We start from the raw sequence: 22,756 nt of genomic DNA, 5'->3' as shown, positions 1-22,756 counted from the left end.
AGGGCCGCGTGAGATCCCTAGAAGAGCCGACAGCAGGTTTCCGGTACCCAACACGAGGGAACGAAGGCGAGAGGGACGTGGCCGGAAGTAGGGCAAGGGAGACAGCTGTGCTCAGCCAGGGCCATGCGGTTGCTCATGCTGGGGGCTCTGCGAGCCCACACCGGGAACGGCACCACCGCGAGGAGGATCCAGTAAGTGCTCCCCGCGCCTCGGGGAGGGGCTCGAGGCACCGGAGCTCCCGCAATAACGGGCAGGCAGGAGTTCGTTAGGTGAATTAGGCTTGCCGCATAGATTTATGTCATATTTGAGGGTTGCAACATTTACAATAAACAAATTTTCCGACAGACTCGCAGGGTCGTTTGCAGGCAGAGATCCGTCAGGTGAAGCTGTTGGCCTTTGCATCTCCACACAGACACCCCCACACTGAGTGGAAGTCTTCAACCTCAGATATGCAGATGACACAACCTTGATGGCAGAAAGTGAGGAGGAATTAAAGAACCTTTTAATGAGGGTGAAAGAGGAGAGCGCAAAATATGGTCTGAAGCTCAACATCAAAAAAACAACAAAGATCATGGCCACTGGGCCCATCACCTCCTGGCAAATAGAAGGGGAAGAAATGGAGGCAGTGAGAGATTTTACTTTCTTGGGCTCTGTGATCACTGCAGATGGTGACAGCAGCCACGAAATTAAAAGACGCCTGCTTCGTGGGAGAAAAGCAATGACAAACCTATACAGCATCTTAAAAAGCGGAGACATCACCTTGGCAACAAAGGTCTGTATAGTTAAAGCTATGGTTTTCCCAGTAGTGATGTATGGAAGTGAGAGCTGGACCATCAAGAAGGCTGATCACCAAAGAATTGATGCTTTTGAATTATGGTGCTGGAGAAGACTCTTGAGAGTCCCATGGACTGCAAGAAGATCAAACCTCTCCATTCTGAAGGAAATTAGCCCTGAGTGCTCACTGGAAGGACAGATCCTGAAGCTGAGGCTCCAATACTTTGGCCACCTCATGAGAAAAGGAGACTCCCTGGAAAAGACCCTGATGTTGGGAAAGATGGAGGGCACAAGGAGAAGGGGAAGACAGAGGACGAGATGGTTGGATAGTGTTCTCAAAGCTACCAGCATGACCAAACTGCGGGAGGCAGTGGAAGACAGGAGTGCCTGGCGTGCTCTGGTCCATGGGGTCACGAAGAGTCGGACACGACTAAACGACTAAACAACAACAAAAGTAGAGGCAAGCAGAAGTCATAACTAAAGCATCCCTGACAGATGGCCATCCAGCCTCTGCTTAAAAACCTCCAAGGAAGAAGAGTCCACCACCTCTTATGAGAGCCTGTTCCACCCTCAAACACCTCTTACTGTCAGAAAGACAGTGTAGATTTTTGCATCCTTTTATGTTACACATATGCTGTTTTCTTCTCTGCATCTACACACACACACATTGACTTTCAGTCTGTAACGTTTTACAGTTTTGTGATCAAGTAGCAGCTGATCTATGGAGTGTGTGTGTGTGTGTATTTGTGTGTATTGTATTGTATGCACACCAGACATTTAAAGCACACAAATTCCCCTATAGTTTGCCATTCATAGAGCTACTGTTCTAATCACCTTTAGCAAGCTGTAGTTTCTAGTGCAGTAGTTCCAGGAGACTTGTCCACCCACTATAGCACACTGGTATAAAAGGCGTTTCCATGTGCTGCTCTGGTTCGCCAGAAGCAGCTTAATCATGCTAGCCATATGACCCGGAAGCTGTCTATGGACAAACACTGGCTCCCTCGGCCTATAGAGCGAGATGAGCTCCGCAACTCCAGAGTCGTTCGTAACTGGACCTAACGGTCAGGGGTACCTTTACCTTTACCTTTACACCACAATGGATTCCACTCAAAGTTACTAAGATGGAGAGAAGCACCTTGTCTGTGCTGTTTGGCACTGTGGAAGGTTTCTAGCAGATTTGTAATGTTAAACTCCAATCTTATTCCATTTTCTTCTGTGTTTGTAGGGATCACCTAGAAGCTGCTGGTCACTCATGTACCCTCGTGGATATCTCTTCCTGCAAATCCCCGTTGGCAGTTTCAAATCTCATTCCCTCCAAGAACTTTGAGGCAGCTCTGGGCATTCACCTTTATAAAGCAGGCAGACTTCTGCAAGGTACTGTGGTTTCTGATTTTGTATGTATTTCGGGTGTTACTGCCATTGTTTTCCCATTTGGGAAAAAGCAAAATCTTCCTACAACCTTTTGCATATTTGTACCTGGTAGAAATTGTCTCCTAGAAATTGTCTCAACCTTGTGGCCTCCAAATGTTCTTGCATGACAGACCCCATCAATCTGGCTAGCGTTATTTGTCATCAATGTTTGGATACTGACTGCCATTTTGAATCAAGATGGTGGACCAAAACATTGCTTTGGGGTGACTGTCCATTTGGGGACATAGTTTCAGCTACAGATATAGCCACCAAAGTTGGCATGAGAGTTCCCAAGATGGAGAAAGCAAACTTCACTATGGTGGCGGACGCCATTTTGAATCAAGAGGGTGGGCCAAAACGTGACTTTGGCATGACAGCACCCCCCCCTTTTTTTTTTTTTTGGCATAGGCTCGGCCACCTCAGTGTGTTGTTGCCAAAATCAACATGAGATTTCTTGAGGTGGAGGTGGCAGTCTTTGTTGACATTTGGACACCAGGAGCCATTTTGAAGCAAGATGTGACTTTGGCGTGACATTACCTGATATTTGGTGTAACAGGTCCAAACTCACAAATCAGTCTATGCATTTTAACATTGCAATGTTTTATGGTTTCCACTAATTCCTTGGTAGTGCCAGGCACTAGCCATTAGTAGAGTTATGAAGTGTGAGGCTGAACTGTGACGTCTGTGTGGCATTGCAGCTAGAGTGTTGGACTAGGGCATTGGAGACCAGGGTTGAAGCTCCAATGGGCAACCTCAGGGGCCATTCACATTCTCTCAGCCTAATCTCCCTCACAGGGTTCTTGTAAGAATAAAATAGAGAGGGTTGAAGAGTGTGTGCCATCTTGAGCTCCTTTGAGAAAAGGTGGGATATATAAATATAATAAATCAGCAAACTTTGTGATATAGGATGCCTCCTACTGGGTGGGAAAACCATACAATAATTGGGCAAGCCTGGGTCAGCTAGAGCATACATCACATGTCCTCCTTCTGATTTATTTTTAACAAGCGTTTATCCAGAATTTAAAAGCAGCCGTGTTACTAATTAGTGACCATCCCATTGCTATTTGTTAGCTTAATGAGGTGTAAAACTGCCACTTAATTGTATTTGCTTCCCCACCTTCCAGAGCTTAAAAGAATGTAAAGTTTATTGCTTTGCCATCCTGATCGGTTGCAAGAAAAGAGTGTTGGCTGCTGGGGCTCATTCTTTTTTAATTGGCAGCGGGTGTGGCAGAGGGACCAGATCAGAGGAGATGCAGGAGCTTTTGGGTTTTGGATGGAGAGAGTAGAGATCTCTCAGCAGCTAGAGAACCTTACTTGACTCTGGCTGCAATCCCACACACGCTTACTAAGGAGCAAGCCCTGTTGAAACTGATAGGGCTTATTTCTGATTTGCACATGGAGAGTTGCACTGTAAGATATGGAACCACAAAATGTACTTTCCACTCCAACTTTAGCTCATTGATTGATTGGCAGACAGTGCTGAGTGCTGGCTTCTGTCAGGGCAAACGGCATTCTAATTGCTGGTTCTAAATGTGTTTTGTTGATGATATTAATTTATTTGCTGCCCATCTGACTGGGTTACCCCAGACACTCTGGGCAACTTCCAACAAATTAAAACACAGTAAGACATCAAACATTAAAAACTTCCCTATAGTGATGAATTTTAAGTATTGTTTTAAACTTTTTGTTTTTATGACTTTGTTTTTAAGAGTTATATAGTAAGCCACCTTGAATCTCAGGTGGGATATAAATATATTGAACAACAACAACAGGAGTAATCAGGCTGGCTCATTTCATAGAAATCTCTTAGAAAGGTACCTGCATATTTTGTTTCATTACTTTCTAATAGGGCTAGAGACCCCCCTTTTTTTAAAGTGAAAGCTCAGCATCTGGGGGACACCCAGAAAGACAAAGGTCTTTCTGGGTGTCATGGCACCCATGGCTGCTGGGTTGGCAAGCCACGGGGTACTTTTCTCATGGTTGCCAAAACTTACCTGCCATAAAAGAGATATTGGAAGGACACATGCCAAACACAGGATTTATATATATATATATATTTAAAATGGAATCTTTTCTTCATTATCGGAATGTAAAATTCTGATAGGGTGCCCAGACTTGTAACATGTATAATTTGACATTGGGCTTAAAATATAATTTAACCATTAAGTGGCCATTATAAAGGCAGTGTAGGAAGACCAGAAGAAGTCTCAATTAAATTTAATCAAATTAACTCTTGCACCTCTGGGCTTTTTGCAGGCAGCGGGATTCCTTTTGGAATCATCTTTGGTGGAACCGACATCAATGAAGATGCCAAGTGTGACGAAAAGGCCAAAGCGATGGGGAGAGTGTTGGAGGAAGCCAGGTAGAGGAACGAGCCAGATTCTTAGGCAAAAGAGGATCCTTGGGTAGTAATATAGCCAGTCTGTGTTACTCCTTCTTTGCCCTTCTCCCCATCTCGGATATCTTATCCATATTTCTTGATTATGAGGAGGATGTTGTTTACATAGTGTCTTCCCTCCCTCAGCCTAAATTTACCACCTTAATTTTGACGCTGGCAGCAGCAGAGCAAGGTGAGAGGGAAATAGAGGGATGAAATGATAGTTTAAAATAGATAAAAGGGACCCCTGACCATTAGGTCCAATCGCGGACAACTCTGGGATTGCGGCACTCATCTCGCTTTACTAGCCGAGGGAGCCGGTTTTTGTCCTCAGACAGCTTCCAGGTCATGTGGCCACCATGACTAAGCCACTTCTGGTGAACCAGAGCAGCGCACGGAAACTCTGTTTACCTTCCCACTGGAGTAAAATACTCACTACAAATAGCTCTCTGTATGAGCACCTTGTGACAAACTATCACCCGATCTGGTTTAATTAATATTTAAGCCAAGGGGGATTTGAGGTTTGCTTAACCCAAATCAGTCCACTGCTTTCCAGCTGAAGAAACAGCGGAATTTGAGTGATGCCGCTCCTTAAACCGTCATGTGATAGGATGTTCAAAGATACATTTTTTTTAAAAAAAGCCAAGGTTTTCTGAATTTTGGCTTCGTGTTGCTAAAATTAGCTGATTACCACAAGGTACCCTGAGTTTGCCGATGAAACAATGTTTGTGCTGCCATTTGGTAGCACGCATCTTTGCAAGATGGGGTTTTCAGCTGCTGTGAGGACAGAATGCTGTAGCTGGCTATGTATCGAATGATCTTGAGAGTATGCCTGACAACCGTCTAACCCCCGCGTTGACCTACTTGTTGGCAAAATGTGTACTGAATTTTGGAAGATTTAGGATGGGTAAAAGGAAGTCCTTCTTCATGGGGCACATGGCTAAACTCTGGAACTGGCTCCCCCAGGAAGGGGTGGTGACCATCAACTTGAATGGCTTTGAAAGAGGATTAGACATATTCATAGAGGAGAGACCCATTGATGGCTACTACTTCATGCATGATGGATGGGACGTGGGTGGCGCTGTGGGTTAAACCACAGAGCCTAGGACTTGCCGATCAGAAGGTCGGCAGTTTGAATCCCCGCGATGGGGTGAGCTCCCGTTGCTCGATCCCAGTTCCTGCCAACCTAGCAGTTCGAAAGCACGTCCAAGTGCAAGTAGATAAATAGGTACCGCTCCGGCGGGAAGGTAAACAGCGTTTCTGTGCACTGCTCTGGTTCGCCAGAAGTGGCTTAGTCATGCTGGCCACATGACCCGGAAGCTGTACGCCGGCTCCCTTAGCCAATAAAGCGAGATGTGCGCCGCAACCCCAGAGTCGGTCACGACTGGACCTAATGGTCAGGGGTCCCTTTACCTTTACTTCATGATGGATACGTTGTACCTCCACAGTTGGAGACATCAATGCTTCTAAAATACCCATTGCTGGAAGCCACAGGAGGAGAGAGTGTTCATGCGCTTGAATCCTGCTTGCTGATTTCCCACAGTCATCCAGTTGGCCACTGTGAGACCAGGAAACTAGATGAGCCACTGGTCTGATCCAGCAGGATCCACTTATGTATTCTGCCATCCCAGTGATACTTCCCCAAATGGGCTTCTGTCATGAACATTAACTGTTAAAAATATTCATAATTCGTTATAGCTTAACACGGCTAGTATAACTGTATGTTTTTGGAATAATTCTTTATAGCTTATGAAGCAATATCCCACAATCCCATGATTGGTGTTCTTAAATTCCCATTAAAAAAAAAAAGGTGGATAATGTTGCAAGAACTGTAGATATTTCAACAAATTCCACATTAATGGAGGCATTAAGTAAATTTATGCGTGGGTGCCTCGAGTAATGGTTATAAAACAGGCAAATGCAGTAAAAAACCTATGAAACCAATGGCTGCTGAAGACCTAAAGTCCAGAATTTGTGTGACAATAAATCGATGGTTCGCCATACCTAGTAAATTTGGACTTCTGGGCCACCGTACTGAAAAGGTTGGGAACCACAGCTAGAGGAGAGCAGGGCTCTGAAGTTGCTTCAGCAGCCACCAGACTGAGCCCTATTTCCATAGCTGTCAACCGTCCCTTATTTGGCGGGAAAGTCCCTTATCCCAGCGCTGTGTCCCGCCGCTGTCCCTTGTTGATGATGTCCCTTAAATTTCCCGGGTTTCAAAGGAAGCAGCTCCTCTCCCTCCCTCCCTGCTGGCCAGGGAGGAGGGAGGCTCCAACTGTATTGCTTGGCTGCGTTGCTCACCCAATAAGGAGTCTAAGAACGACTGGGGGGTGGAGCTTGCATGCCTTGTGCCGATCAAATCGGCTGCGTTGCCTGGGGACTCGCCTTTGCTCAGCGCTTCCCAGCGGAGAGGTGACGGTAGTTTTCCTTGCTTCATCCCCTTTGCCCGGTTGCTGCGCTGTGGGAACCACCGCTTGAGGCTTCGTTTGATTGCTGGCTGGGCTTTCTGCCTTTGGCTCGGAGGGGCTCAGAAGCTGAACATACCTGTGCTTGGAAAATCCCTTGTTTTGGCTCCTGATTCCTTATTTTCAAGGCTGCTGGTCCCTTATTTTCAAATCTGTAAGTTGACAGCTATGCCTATTTCTACACAGACTGGCAGCAACTCTCTAGGCTTTCATGACATGTGTCTGTCTCGAAAAGCTGGGTATTAAACCTGGGAGCTTCTGCACACAGAGCATATGTTCTACCAGTGAGACACAGCCCTTTCCTTTCCAGTAACTGAGCGTGGGGTGCCAGTACAAACTACTGGCGGAACTGTGTGATTTACCTGCTACATATTCCGCCAGATTCTGTAAGGGTGGGGAGGTGGGAGCAGAAGCTCATTCAGTTTCATAAAAGAGCATGCCATTGTTCCATTTTATTTTAATCAAACTCTTCTTAAATGTTGGTGATTCCCCCTGAGGGCATATTTTTTAATTTGGCAGTCTTATCACTGGACAGGCCATGAGCCACAGTTTCCCTCCCACACAAGGACGTGATAGATGGGAAATACAATTTGCACTGAAAAGAAATTGGAGCAAGGTGTTTGAGCGAAAGTCCATGTCTTTGGCTAAGTTTTTGGATCATCTTTAAAGCTGTCGGGTTTGGCATAGGCTGTCTAGTGTGACGATTAACCTCCTGAGAAAAGCCTGAGGCCAAACAGCTTCTGCTTATTTCAAAACAATAGGCAAACCTTATAGGAACAGAGGAAGGAGCTGTCTAATACTGATTCTGCCCATTTTGCTCAGTACAGTGGTACCTCTAGTTACGTACTTCATTCATTCTGGAGGTCCGTTCTTAACCTGAAACTGTTCTTAACCTGAAGCACCACTTTAGCTAATGGGGCCTCCTGCTGTCGCCGTGCCGCCGTAGCACGATTTCTGTTCTCATCCTGAAGCAAAGTTCTTAACCCGAGGTACTGTTTCTGGGTTAGCAGAGTCTGTAACCTGAAGTGTATGTAACCTGAAGCGTATGTAACCCGAGGTACCACTGGATTGCCTACACGGACTGGCAGGGTTTCCAGCAGAAAATCTTTCCCAGCCCCAGCAGCAAATTCCATTGGGAAATGAACCTGGGACTTCCTACATGCAAGACAGGTGTTTTGCCCCTGAGCTATGGCTCTTGCCCTGCCCTTACGCAAAACACAAGCGAAATAAAAAGAGGAATGCCAGTAGAAGGTAAAGAACATATGAAATAATGAGGAAGGCAAAAGAGAAGTTTGTATACAAGTGTGAGTGTCTAAAACAGAGCTTTCCAAACTTTTCATGTTGGTGACACACTTTTTAGATATGCATCATTTTGTGTCACAGTAATTTAGTTTTTTGGGACGCGGGTGGTGCTGTGGGTTAAATCACAGAGCCTAGGACTTGCCGATCAGAAGGTCGGCAGTTTGAATCCCCACGACGGGGTGAGCTCCCATTGCTCGGTCCCTGCTCCTGCCAACCTAGCAGTTCGAAAGCACATCAAAGTGCAAGTAGATAAATAGGTACCACTCCGGCGGGAAGGTAAATGGCGTTTCTGTGCACTGCTCTGGTTCGCCAGAAGCGGCTTAGTCATGCTGGCCACATGACCCGGAAGCTGTACGCCGGCTCCCTCAGCCAATAAAGCGAGATGAGTGCTGCAACCCCAGAGTCGGTCACGGCTGGACCTAATAGTCAGGGGTCCCTTTACCTTTTTAATTCAGTTTTACTAGCAAACCGGAGGTTAAACTAACCCCTTTCCAGCCCTGGGAGGAGCGTGGGAAGTGTTCGCGCAACACAACTACACACTGCAGCCGACACACTAACGTGTCACGACAAACAGTTTGGACAGCTCTGGTCTAAATCATTGGGTCCTGATTTGACCTCCCTTTATTCTTAATGCCTCTAGGTTTGCAGTATCCTTCACAGAGTCAATGAAGGAAGCAGCTGCAGTGCATTGGGTACGTAATTCTGGCGTTTTCAGTCATATCTCCAGAGCGTTGCCCTAAAATGTGGGTTTGTGGGGACTCTGTGGCCCTCAGCTGTTGCTGGACTACAACTCCCATCATCCTTGGGTGTTGGCCACCTGGTCAGATGGATGGGTGGCTCCTCGTGGAGAAAATGGTTGCTGCTGGTTGCTGGAAGCAGAGCAATACCGTGAAGACCACAGGTTCATCTAGAGTTGTCTACGCAGACTTGGAATTGTAGAAGTGGAGAGTTGGAAGGGGGCCCAAGAGCCATCTAGAGCAAGCCAAGGCGATCATGCCAGGGTGAACATGTCTGAGGCTCATGGCTCTTCAGGTACACAACATCAAACTGAGGTTTAGGGTTGCCTCTTGACTGGTCTACTGGCTTTTGTATGCAGTGGCTATAAAACATGCCTGACATAAAGAGGGATTTGGTTTAGAGAGCCCTAGAGAAGGCAGATTTACTTTCCATATAAACACAGTATTTGATAGCAATCACAGACAGGGCTTTAATTTATTTTGATACAGTCGAAAAACCCTACTCCAGATAAGTACACTCTTCCTCTATGATTCTCTGCCTTCAACACAAATTACGCCTCCTTTTGTTGGCAACCGTCCTCTATCCATCAAACTGCAACCTTCATTATTTCTTCTTGTTTTATTCCCCACCTCCCACTCCTTCCAAGAGGATACACACACACACACACACACACACACACACACACACACAAACACCATCTTTCTCTGTGCAACAGACACTTGCTAGTGGATGCTATGAAATGTTGCTGGTATGTTAGCATTTATTTTTTAAGGGCTGCTTTTGAGCTAAGCTGGTAACTGTGTCAAATTACAAAATTGGTTGATGGAGACCATAAATAGCAAGTAAAGTTCTTTTTCAAGCTTCCCGTTCTCCCCTGCTCCTGAGCTTGCTCTGGCGCTCCTTTCTAGAAGGAGCCAAACCTGTTTGAAATTCTCTTCTTTGGGATGCACTTACAGGGGGTCAACAAACCTTTCTGACCTGTGTGCAAACCAGAGGAGCCGTCTTGGTTGCTGCACACATATTCACAACACAACCAAGCAGCCATTTCAGCTTATTTAGTTGGCCGCAGCAGAATGCTTCTTTCGTGACTCATTTTAGCATGGGGGGGGCACCCTTTGGGTGGATGGAAGGCCTCTGTGGGGCACATTCTGTGGGTACCAGGTTGGTGACCCCTGCAAAGTTTTCACTGTCAACATTCTGAAGCCAATGGTGAGCTACATTTTTGGAGGTCTGGTTGGCTTATTTTTTATATTTCATCTGAATATTTTATACCTCATCTTTAAGGGTAAAACCCTCACAATTTCTAACTTTAAAAACAAAAGATCTATAGCACCTTTCAAGAGTGAAATCCTCCCTTAGGCCGTTCACATATTGTATCAATGTGCAATCGTAAAATATGAAAAATATCACGAATGAAAATTATCTCTTGTTTTGGTAGAACGTAGTCCCACATTCTTAAAAGTAGCCACCAGATGTTTGGGGGATGGATAGGGAAAATATTAGAAAAATAGCAAAAGTACTTCGGAACAACCTCCACCACAGCCTCGGGGCCACTCTGGAAAAAGCCCTGCTCCTAACAATATCTGATGTTGTCACATTGACAATTGAAAAATGCTCTGAGCAGGAAGCCAGCATCTCCGTTGCAGAGGGAGGTAAAGAAAGCAACCATTTTAAAGTGCTGCATCTTAATCTCCTCCTGCAGGTGTTTTAGGGAGAGTGGTTTCTGAAACACAACCATTTCGTGTGTGTGTGTGTATGTGTACTGTAAATATTTTCTTGCCTTTGCTTTGCTCAGTTAAACTAACTTGCTTTCCCTTAATGCCTCTGTTTTTAAGCCTCGTGCCAGGAACAAAATATATGTTCAAGCTCAAGGTAAGTGTTCTAAGTTTCCTATTTCTGCAGAGATAAAGTATGTCATGGGTGGGGTTTATGAATCATGGCCATCTTCTTATTAGTTATGTGTGTGTGTGTGTGTGTGTGTGTGTGTGTATAAAATGATTTTCAGTTTTATACAAATTTTACAGTCATTTTAACATTTCAAAACTTGACTTCCTTCCCCCTCTTTCTGCGGTTCCATAAAATTATTTTTAATATTTTCTGCATATCCAAATTAACTTAATTTGATCATTTATTCATCTACTTTAAATATATACTCTTATCAAACTGCAGGCTATTACAATAATCCTGCCAACGTTCTTATCTGTTTACAGTTTGTTTGTAAATATTCAATAAACCATTTCCATTCTTTTATAAAAAAAGTTTGTTATCTTGATTTCTTATTTTTCTGGTAAGTTTCACCATTTCTGCGTATTCCATAAGTTTTTGTATCCATTCTTCTTTCGCTGGGACTTCTTCCTTGCAGTTTTGGGCAAGTAACATTCTTGCCGCTGTAGTCGCATATATTAATAACTTTCTGTACAGTTTGGGTAGTTCTGTCTATATAATTCCCAAAAGGAAAGCTTCTGGTTTTTGTTTTTTTTACAAATGTTATTTTAAATATCTTTTTCAATTCATTATATATCATTCCCCAGTAAGGTTTAACCTTGCTACAAGACCACCACATATTATGAAAAGAACCTTCTTTCTCTTTACATTTCCTACACTTATTTGATTTTGATTTATACATTTTTGCCAATTTACTTGGTGTTAGATACCGTCGAGATATCATTTTCATATAATTTTCTCTTAGACCATAACATGCTGTAAATTTTATATCTGCATTCCATATGGTGAAATCATGGCCATCTTCACACCCCCTTGAGTGTTTTTGCCTGGGTGAGAAATGTCCTTGAACTCTTATTGGGCCTTTTGCTTGCGTGGATAGAGGCTAGAGAGGGGTTTGTAGATGCCTGAACAGTGGAACCTCTACTTACGCACATAATCCATTCCGGAGGTCCACCTGCTGGTCGAAATGGTACGCTAGAAGAGGCGTCTTGTGTGTGCGCGCAGACGGCGGCAGCTGCTTCTGTGCACACACAAATGGCAGAATCGAATCGCAGCAAACCCGGTGTTTACTTCCAGGTTTGCCACGGACACAACTTGAAACATCCGCGAAACAAGGCGTATGTAAGTTGAAGTTCCACTGTAGAAGCTAGCCCCTTGTATAAAGGTGAAGTTTGTGCCTGTTGCTCCACCCACATTTGCCTTTGGCCACGCTTACCGCTGGCATACATGTGGCCCTTGCAAGGTTTCCCAGAGCAGAATTCAGCCCTCAGGGCTGAAAAGTGTTCCCCACCCCTGAACTCTGCCTCTAGGGGATGCTGTAATAGCTGCTCACATAAAAGGTGTCATGAAGAGAGGAGGTGTTAAGGATGCCTCTGTCGATGGCTGGAATAGCATTTCTGATTTTAGTGACAATGAAATCCCCATCTTCATGCATTTGAAAGAGTAGCGATTGGCAAGGACAGCCAGCGTGGCTTCTTCCAGATGTGGCTGGATTGCAGCTGCCATCATCCTTGACCATTGGTCATGTTAGCTAGGGCTGATGGGAGTTGGGAGTGCAACAGGCTCTGGAGGGATACTGGTTCCCCAACTCTTATCTACAAGCCCCAGCGCATTGAACGGTTTCTGGAAGGGAAGAGGAATGCCACTAAAATGGATGAAGCTTGCCTGCCGTGGATTGCTTTCCGTGAACTATTTAATGCACATCTGCTTGTTTTTATAATTATTATCAGGAATTGTGACCACCTGCAACGCTTCTTTCAACTGGAAGAGATTTCTGCAGTCTGAAGGTAAAAAGAAAGCAAACCAACCCCATTCCCAGTCTCCTTGCTCTGTCCTATCTGTCCTTGTGTCAGGGCAAGTGCTGGGAGCAGGTCAGCAATGACTCACAAGGTGTCAGCAAAGTTTTATTCGAAAAACGAAACAGCTCAGGCCTAGTGAGCACAGAACTCTTCCCAGTAGATCTTGTCCCAAGGAGGCAGTTGCAAGGACTGAAGGTCCCTGCCTTCCCACCACTCTCCAAGTCTCCTCGTCCCCCAAGTCCTTCCCAAGCAGTCTGAGACTCTGACACCTTGTCTGTCTCTTCTCCACCCTCTTCATACCTCTTCAGGTTCTCAGAGACTAGTGGGGAGCTGGTTGCAGCAGGAGAGGGAGACCCCCTGGCTTCTTCAGCAGCCTGCCTGATCTCTGCCTCTTTACAAAAATGCAAGCGCAACACGCTGGCTAATAACTGTTAGTAAATATATAATCGGTATGACGTCATTCAAAATATACGAATAAGCTGCTTCAAAACAATATATATATATATCATACAACACATCTCACAAAATATACAAGTAACTGCAAGTTGTTATGTGTATCAGAGTCAAACCAAGATTCAGACAACCAATGAATAGCGAGGAACGCCAAACCATCTCTCAGTAATAATAATAATAATAATAATAAATAAATAAATAAATAATTTATTATTTATACCCTGCCCATCTGGCTTAGTTTCCCTAGCCACTCTGGGCGGCTTCCAATCGAGTGTTAAAAACAATACAGCATTAAATATTAAAAACTTCCCAGAACAGGGCTGCCTTCAGATGTCTTTTAAAGATAGGATAGCTGCTTATTTCCTTCACATTTGAAGGGAGGGTGTTCCACAGGGTGGGCGCCACTACCGAGAAGGCCCTCTGTCTGGTTCCCTGTAACCTCGCAATGAGGGAACTGCCAGAAGGCCCTCAGGGCTGGATCTCAGTGTCCGGGCTGAACGATGGGGGTGGAGACGCTCCTTCATGTATACTGGACCAAGGCCATTTAGGGCTTTAAAGGTCAGCACCAACACTTTGAATTGTGCTTGGAAATGTACTGGGAGCCAATGCAGGTCTCTCAGAACTGGTGTTATGTGGTCTTGGCGGCCACTCCCAGTCACCAGTCTAGCTGCCGCATTCTGGATTAATTGCAGTTTCCGGGTCACCTTCAAAGGTAGCCCCACGTAGAGTGCATTGCAGTAGTCCAAGCGGGAGATAACTCAAAGGAAGACGTCTCACAAAAGTCTCAAAAGGACAGTGCATCCGGAATAGTTCAACTGTTTCGGAATGAAGTCTTCATCAGCGAATAATTATCAGTGAAATATACATACTAGTGAAGATCATACTAGTGGATCAGTCTTCCTTTGAGACTTTTGAGAGACGTCTTCCTTTGAGAGACAGTTTGGTGTTCCTCGCTATTCCTTGGTGGTTTGAATCTTTCTTTGATACACATAACAACTTGCAGTTACTTGTATATTTTGTGAGATATGTTGTATGATATATATATATTGTTTTGAAGTGGCTTATTCATATATTTTGAATGACGACATACCGATTATATATTTACTAACAGTTATTGGCCAGCGTGTTGCGTTTGCATTTTTGTAGATGGTCACATTTTGCAACACAGGGGTTTGTGTTTGTTCTGATCTCTGCCTCTTGGCACCCCTGCTCTCCAGCCTCCGCTTCTGCCACAGCTTTTTCCTGCTAACTAAACTGTTCCCTCTTCGGCTTCCGACATCTCCTCCTCCCAGTCTTCTCCCTCTGACCACTCATTGTCACCCCACCACCAACACCCGGCTCTGTACCTTCTTCCAGAGAAGCCAGCAGTGGTGTAGTGGTTAAGAGCAGCGGACTCATAATCTGGTGAACCGGGTTCGCGTCTCCGCTCCTCCACATGCAGCTGCTGGGTGACCTTGGGCCAGTCACACTTCTCTTAAAGTCTCTCAGCCTCACTCACCTCACAGAGTGTTTGTTGTGGGGGAGAAAGGGAAATGATATTGTTAGCCGCTTTGAGACTCCTTAAGGAGAGTGAAAGGCGGGATATCAAATCCAAACTCCTCCTCCTCCTCCTCCTCTTCTTCTTCCTCCCCCTTGGGGGTTGCCCAGCTGGTGTCTCCCACTACCCTTCTGCATCCAGTACAGGTGCCAAATCCTTGAATGCACAGGTGGTGACAGGGTTAGAGCCGGTTGTGCAAAGTCCAGGACAGGAAACAGGGTCTCAAGTCCCAGTGTGGTTCCTGGGCTGCGCGAATGGGTCTAAACTTTGCTATTACCCCTGTGTAGGCCAGCTAAATTGGCGAAACAAATTGAAAACTTGTTTCTGAATGGATCTTTTCAGGCCCCTAGTTAGAATTCCCTTCTTCTCCTTCTTTTCATCCCGAGTTTTCATAATTAATGTCCATAACCTTCATTTAAGTAGCGCAAAACAAAGCTCCTTTTGAGAGAGCCTGAATTGAAAGCTAAACAGAGGCCGTCTCTTCTGAGTCCACGACAGCTCCAACTAGCAATGGCGGAAATTGATTTTTCTCCCTCTAAACCACAGTGAAAATAGTGTCGGGAGGGAGGGAGGGAGCGTGAGCTGGTGCCAGCTTTTCATCCAGCGATTTCTTTAAAAAATAGAAATGGTGTAGCTTTTTAAAAAAGCATAAATAGATAAAATCCTCCCTGAAATGTATGTGTCTGCAAACTGAAGGGAGTTCACTCACTAGTCTGAATAATCTCCACGCAACCTTTCCAAGAAGGCCTAGATGAAATAATGATTTCTGAGGGGGCGGAGAGGCGATGCGTCAGTATGAATCGATAGGGCTTGCTTGGTCCATGTTTCAGTCATTTATTGCCGCGGTAGTCAACATGGTGCCCTCCACATGTTGTTGGGCTTAGAACTCCTATCAGCCTTGTTTACAACGGCCAGTTGTGGCCTTAGAATCATAGAATTGTCAAGTTCAAAGGGACCAAGGGGGTCATCTAGTTTGACCCCTGCAGCGTAGGAATCTTTGGTGCTACGTGGGGCTCAAACCCAGGACCCTGAGATTAAGAGCATTATGCTATCCCAGGTCTTCCCTGGATGGTGGACAATAGGCGTGTAGTCCCAACAACATTTGGAAGGCTCTGTGTGGGCTACCCTCAATTTATAGTCTATGCTATGAGACTCTCCCTGGAGGCTGAGCTAACTTTAGAAGTAGGGGCAGAAAGTAGACACAATGTTGGGGTGGCCGTGGAGATTTGTGCACATGTCCTGTTTGTGTGGGATGCAGGTGGCACTGTGGTCTAAACCACTGAGCCTAAGGCTTGCCAATCAGAAGGTCGGCAGTTTGAATCCCCGCGACAGGGTGAGCTCCCATTGCTCTGTCCCTGCTCCTGCCAACCTAGCAGTTCGAAAGCACGTCAACAAGTAGATAAGTAGGTACCGCTCTGGCGGGAAGGTACAGGGTAAGTACTTAATTCGTTCCGGAGGTCCGTTCTTAACCTGAAACTGTTCTTAACCTGAAGCACCATTTTAGCTAATGGGGCCTCCTGCTGCTGCCGCGCCGCCAGAGCCCGATTTCTGTTCTTATCCTGAAGCAAAGTTCTTAACCTGAAGCACTATTTCTGGGTGTGTAACCTGAAGCGTATGTAACCTGAAGTGTATGTAACCCGAGGTACCACTGTATATGGCATTTCCATGCGCTGCTCTGGTTTCGCCAGAAGCAACTTAGTCATGCTGGCCACATGACCCGGAAAAACTGCAGACAAACGTCGGCTCCCTTGCCAGTAAAGCGAGATGAGCGCCGCAACCCCAGAGTCGTTCACAACTGGACTTAACTGTCAGGGATCCTTTACCTTTTTACCTGTTTGTGTGCCCCAGTACAAGTGGCCACATTTACTTCTATTCACACCCACCTGTGCTATGCACCCCCAGTGAATATGCCCTACATTTTGCCGTATAGTGAAACACCAGGAAGAGGCCGTGGGGGTAGTCCAGCCTCCCCATGCAATGAGTTCCATAATATAAGTGCAGCCACAGAGATCTCCCAACTTTTCTTCCGTAGAGGTGGCACATATGAGAGTCTCTAATGGGAACATGGGGCACTCCCTAATAATAATAATAATCATAAATTTTATTTATACCCCACCCTCCCCAGCCAGAGCTGGGCTCAGTAAAATTACAGTAAAAAACATAATGGGAGGGACCAATTTAAAATGCAGCCTTATTTTAAAAGTAGCCCATAAATCAAAACCATAAGGGGAGGGAAACAAGGGCCAGACTGAGTCCAAACCAAAGGCCAGGCGGAACAGCTCTGTCTTGCAGGCCCTGTGGAAAGATGTCAAGTCCCGCAAGGCCCTAGTCTCTTGTGATAGAGTGTTCCACCAAGTCGGGGCCAGTACTGAAAAGGCCCTGGCCCTAGTTGAGACCAACGTAACCACCTTGCGACTTGGGACCTCCAAAGTGTTGTCATTTGTGGACCTTAAGGTCCTCCGTGGGGCATACCAGGAGAGGCGGTCCTGTAGGTACGTGGGTCCTAGGCCGCATAGGGCTTTAAAGGTCAAAACCAGAACTTAGTTAGACCACTAATCCATCTAGCATAGGATGTTCTGCACCAGTGGTGGTATGGGACTCCAACACCCATCTGCCCCAGGGGCCCTGGCCGATGATCACAGATGACAGGAGCTCTAATCTAAAATTGGAAGGCCACAGGTTCCTCAGCCCTGGTCTGCTGTGGACTAGCACAGGTTCTCCAGGGTTCCAGGCAGGAATTTTTCTCAGTGCTGCCTGGAGATTAAGCATGGGACCTTCTTCGTACAAAGCAAACACTCTCCCACTGAGCCAAAGCTCTTCTGGAGGGGAAATTATATTAAGGCACAATCCAGGCACTAACTAACTTAGCTTTGACAAGTTGGCAGCATCTTTTTATTAAAGTAATCATATTTCCCTCCCAAATTTCTCTGCTTCCCTGAAGCCCTCCCGAGGCATCTAATGTACATACATAAAACATTAAAGCCAAAACATTTTATTCCAATAAAACTAAGCCATATAAAAATAATAAATTTCGTAGCTGAGCACAGTGCTCGTATAACGTGAATCTAAATTGTTTAGGGCAGAAATGGGGACCTCCAGATCTTGTAGGACTCCAACTCCCATGACCCACTTAGCCAGTATGGCCAAAGGGTTGACCATTCCTTTAATCTCTCCCCCAACTCTCCTATTTTAATTACCTTGTTATTTTAATGAGATTGTTTTATAGTGCCTTTTAATTTGGGTGATTTATCTCATGATGTTTGTGTCACTGGTTTTTATACTTGTGAACCATCAAGGGTCCTCTAGTCCAATGCAGGAATCTCAACTAAACCACCCAAGGCTGGTGGCCATCCAATGGATGAAGACCACCACCTCCTAAGGGAGTCCATTCCACTATTGAACAGCTCTTACTGTCAATAAGTTCTTCCTGGTGTTTAGTCGAATCTCCTTTCTTGGACCTTGAAGCCATTGGTTCTTGTCCTCCCCTCCAGAGCAGGGGAAAACAAGCTTGCTCCAACTTGTCGATTAACAAGTTTCCCTACCACAATGTAGTGGTCCTACGTGGTTTTTGTTGTTGTCTGGGCTCAAGCACACAGAATTTTATCAGGTCAGATGCGATAATCCAGGCATTGGGTCATAGTTCCCCAGGGCGTGGCCAGGTGGGCAGGAATGGTGCAGCCGCCTAGATCTGGTCGATGTCAGTGCAAAACTGCTGGGGATGCCGCCTTGAGTTTCGTCATGGAAAAACAGCGGAGCATAAACGGCAGCTCAAAAAATGAAGTCTGAAATACTGGTTTATTTCAGCAAGGCCTCCTCACCCGAAACGACAACGAACTAGCGAATGATTCTCTTGCCATCAGCAGAGGATTGGCTAGGGCTGCGAGGGCGATTTTCAGTATTTCACTCTGGGGAAGTTTAAAGGAAAAACATTTTAGCAGCCCACTCATCAATCCCGGCTCACAGAGTGTGCAACCTCCTTTCCATTACGAATGAACTGCGAGTGCTCAATTGCTTTATCACGGCGGCAAATGTGTGTCATTATTCAGAAGCAGTGTCCAATTCTTAAATGCTTCTTATTCAGAAGCATTGTGAGGTTATTTCGTTCCCAGTAAATCATAGCGCGTGTCTGGGAACGAAAAGAATAAAAATGGATAATTTTCAGAAGCTGGATGATTTGTCTCTGGGGAGCTCTGCCTGGATGATGATTGGATCCCGAATCTGGCTGTTTTGTGTGATTAAAGGAACCAGCAACAGAAGAGCGGAGAAAAGGGTGCAGGGGTTTGTGGGGGTGGGGAGATCCCAAATGTGCATATATTACTTCCAGTGGCACCGCATACAGCAAAAATAAACACAGAGCTGTCTGAGGGCATGTTGGCCTTCTAAATTACTTATAGATGAAAGGCATGATCATCAGATTCATGTGGCTTTTCTGTTACCTGGCAGGTAGAGCAGCTACTTTGCATACCAGGCCTCTCCAGGTTGCGTTGGAACATTCTCCTTGTCTGAAACCCTGGAGAGACATTGGTAGTGTAGACCCAGGAGTGGGCAACCTGGGGCCCGGGAGCTCAATTCAGCCCTCCATGTTTTTCTTTCAAGTCCTGGAGACTCATCTCAGGCCACGGCTCCACCACAGTGGTGTCTCTTGCTCACCTGGGTGAGGGATGGAGAGAGGCAGGGGTTTGCATGCAGGTATAGACACCTTAGACTTCTGCATGGTGGCAATGTCGTCGATACTGGAATGAATTAGTTCGGTTTAAATGAAGTTCACTGAATTAGTTCAGCAATCTCTGAACCTCACCCGAAAGCAGCTCCTGTTATTGCCATGAATTAAGTTCATTTTTGGGACGTGGGTGGCGCTGTGGGTAAAAGCCTAGGACTTGCCAATCGAAAGGTCGGCGGTTCGAATCCCCGCAGCGGGGTGCGCTCACGTCGTTCGGTCCCAGCGCCTGCCAACCTAGCAGTTCAAAAGCACCCCTGGATGCAAGTAGATAAATAGGGACCGCTTACCAGCGGGAAGGTAAACGGCGTTCTGTGTGCTGCGCTGGCTCGCCAGATGCAGCTTCGTCACGCTGGCCACGTGACCCGGAAGTGTCTCCGGACAGCACCTGCCCCCGACCTCTTGAGTGAGATGGGCACACAACCCCAGAGTCTGGCAAGACTGGCCCATATGGGCAGGGGTACCTTTACCTTTACCTTTACTTTTAAGTTCATTTTGACATAGAACCTGGAATGATCCTTTGTTTGTCTTCAAGTTCATTCTCCTTAAACAACAACAACAACCTGTTGAAGGATCTTTGGGCCTTTAAGCTTTAAAGATCTTAATTGCTGGGGGAAATGTGTGAGCTCTGATGTGTTTTCAGTCTTCTTAAGTATGCTTTATGTTCCAGCCCAGCCCACTGTTAAGATGAGGATGCTGGACTAGATGGGGCCCTGGACTGATTCTGCCAGCTTTTCTTATGTTCTTTCCTTCATAAATGTGTCAAACCTCTCAAGAAGTCCCAGTTTGCAGCACCTAAAATGGTCACAGCAATCTCCCATAAGTATGACTTTTCCCAACCATGTAATGGAAGGACCCAAGTTTTAGAAGTGGAAGGAAATCTTATGAGAAATTGATCAAAAAGCTTATTTTGGTACTGCCGGGGGTGGGGTGGTGGGGAGTCTTTTGGAGCTTGAAAACACCAGAACATAAAACAACCGACATGGTCCAAGGTAGAATTCTCAGCAAGGTGCCCTCCTCTCACTTTTGTAGATGTTCAGTGAACACTTTGAAATGTTAGAAGGGAGATGAAAGGGCCTGTTTCTTTAAGGAGGAATGAAAGGCTCAGGGTGGTTCAAAGGGAACAGAACACAGGAACAGAGAGGTGATGTAACCCCTGCCATCAGGTTCAAGAGTTGTGCAGCTTCTGAAGAAGAGAAAACCCAGACAAGCAAGGCCTGGGATGCATCAGACCTGGGATAGCTTCCTTTAGAAAATCAACATGGTTTTGGAACCATGCTGCTGAAAAGAATGAACTAAAACGGGAGAGTTTTATTTCTTGAGCAAGAAGGTGGGTATGTTGCTGGACTCCAACTCCCAGAAGACCTGGGTAGCACGGCCACTGGTCAAGGATTATGGTTGTTGCGTTGAGGAACACAGGTTCCCTATTCAAACCTACAGTAACCCCCCAAAACTGCTGCGGCATGTGTCTCACGTTACATAGGACAGAGGTCTTCTACTGGTCCAGACTCAAGACCCAGCTCTGGCTCCCAATGTGCACCAAGGGATCCACTTTTAAATGCTCACTTTTGATTTATACTTAATGGTACTAACAAGGTACATTGTTAATCCTGAAATGGCGATTCACAAAGACCAATATGGCACAAACAGCTTGCCGCAACCTACCTGGGATGGCCTTGCAACCCCCTGGTTGGTCCTAACCTGTGTTGAAGACCCATGACAAAGCAGATACATCTCTGAAGGGCTGTTTGGTCCAAGTGCAGTTTAACTATGCAGAAGTGCAAGCAGGAGCCTTGGAGTTGGCCACCAACAGTCTTTATTTAATTATGAATGGCATGGAAAAAGTGGATTGAGAAGATGTTTTCCTCCCTCACTCATAAAACTAGAACCTATAGACATCAATGAAGCTGAATGTTGGAAGGTTCAGGACAGAGAAAAGAAATGACTTCTTCATGCAGCTCATGGACAACTCTGGATCTCGCTCCCCATTGAGGCAGTGATGGCCACCAGCCTGGGTGGCTTCAGAAGAGGATTAGACAAAGTCATGGAGAAGGAGAGGGTTATCAATGGCCACGATGGCTCTGCTCTACCTCCACAGCTGGATGTAAGTTCCCAAATGCCAGTTGCTGGAAGTTGCAGGAGGGGAGAACAGGTTGCTGCACTAGATGGACCATTGGCCTGATCCCGCAGCCTATTCTGATGTTCTTAAAGGTAAAGGTAAAGGACCCCTGACAGTTAAGTCCAGTCGCAGACAACTCTGGGGTTGCTGTGCTCATCTCGCTTTACAGGCTGAGGGAGCTGGCGTTTGTCCTCAAAGAGTTTTTCTGGGTTATGTGGCAGCATGACTAAGCCGCTTCTGGCGAAACCAGAGCAGCTCACGGAAACGCCGTTTACCTTCCCGCCGGAGCGGTATCTACTTATCTACTTGCACTTTTTGACGTGCTTTTGAACTGCTAGGTTGGCAGGAGCTGGGAGTTCACCCCGTCGCGGGGATTCGAACCGCCAACCTTCTGATCGGCAATCCCAAGTGGTTTAGACCACAGTGCCACCCGCGTCCCAATGTTCTTAAGTGCCTCTAAATCTGTACAAGTGTGGACTCTCCGACTGATAAAGAACCCTGCATGGCCAGCATTCCTGAGCTTCACCTTCAGAGCTTCCACTGGAACTTCTGCTGGAAGCTAACTTTACCCCAAGGTCTGCCGACTGGTCAATCCATCGCAGTATTGCTGCTGTAAGTGTCAGCAGCTCTGCAGCTTCTCTTGCAGAATCCACCAACTTTCTATTCTCTTTCTTCATGAGGCAAGATACCTGGTTCCAGCCTTGCGCCCAGGTGCCCAACGAACTTCAGAAAACCCTGTTGAAGGTGATGGGTTGGTCTCCCCTACCATCTGGTATTTGTCACTAATGCACGAATCTTCCACTACAGGCGGCAACCATTTCGCACGGGGGCTTCCTTCCTCCTGCGTACATCAACGGAGCACATATAAGCACACCCTGTCCTGCACACACACATTCACACTGTTCTGCCTTATTCTGGGTCATTGCCTATACATAGAGAGAAGCTAGGGCTCTCAAACCACAGTTTTCTCCAGCAGCCGCTTCCTGGGTCGATTGTTTAGGCAGCTGGGTATGTCTCTTGGTTTTTAAGAAACCTTGTATGTTCTCTTATCGGGAGTATGGTAAGGCAAGCCGCTGTGTAAAACCTCAAATGGGACAAAACATCTTGTATTTTCTTTTCTT

At 46.0% G+C, this 22,756-nt stretch overlaps 1 protein-coding gene across 4 annotated transcripts in view; it reads left to right on the top strand.

The window, feature by feature from the left end:
• The first annotated feature begins 64 nt into the window (after window positions 1-64).
• GLT1D1 (glycosyltransferase 1 domain containing 1) overlaps window positions 65-22,756 on the top strand; it is a 55,719-nt gene continuing 33,027 nt past the window's right edge. For 3 of the 4 annotated variants that reach the window (XM_028709672.2, XM_077920844.1, XM_077920847.1), the window contains exons 1-6: window positions 65-191; window positions 2,000-2,148; window positions 4,441-4,546; window positions 8,969-9,020; window positions 10,902-10,938; window positions 12,741-12,797. In XM_028709672.2, the coding sequence (XP_028565505.2) occupies window positions 124-191; window positions 2,000-2,148; window positions 4,441-4,546; window positions 8,969-9,020; window positions 10,902-10,938; window positions 12,741-12,797 (469 nt within the window). In that variant the 5' untranslated portion in view covers window positions 65-123. The remainder of the gene's footprint in view (window positions 192-1,999; window positions 2,149-4,440; window positions 4,547-8,968; window positions 9,021-10,901; window positions 10,939-12,740; window positions 12,798-22,756) is intronic. The other variant, XM_077920846.1, reaches the window with a different exon arrangement.

The sequence above is a fragment of the Podarcis muralis genome, chromosome 16 (genome assembly GCF_964188315.1).
Source record: "Podarcis muralis chromosome 16, rPodMur119.hap1.1, whole genome shotgun sequence".
NCBI classification, from domain to species: Eukaryota; Metazoa; Chordata; class Lepidosauria; order Squamata; family Lacertidae; genus Podarcis; species Podarcis muralis.
The sequence above is the reverse complement of the archived record's forward strand: the minus strand, read 5'-3'. Positions and strand labels throughout refer to the sequence as shown.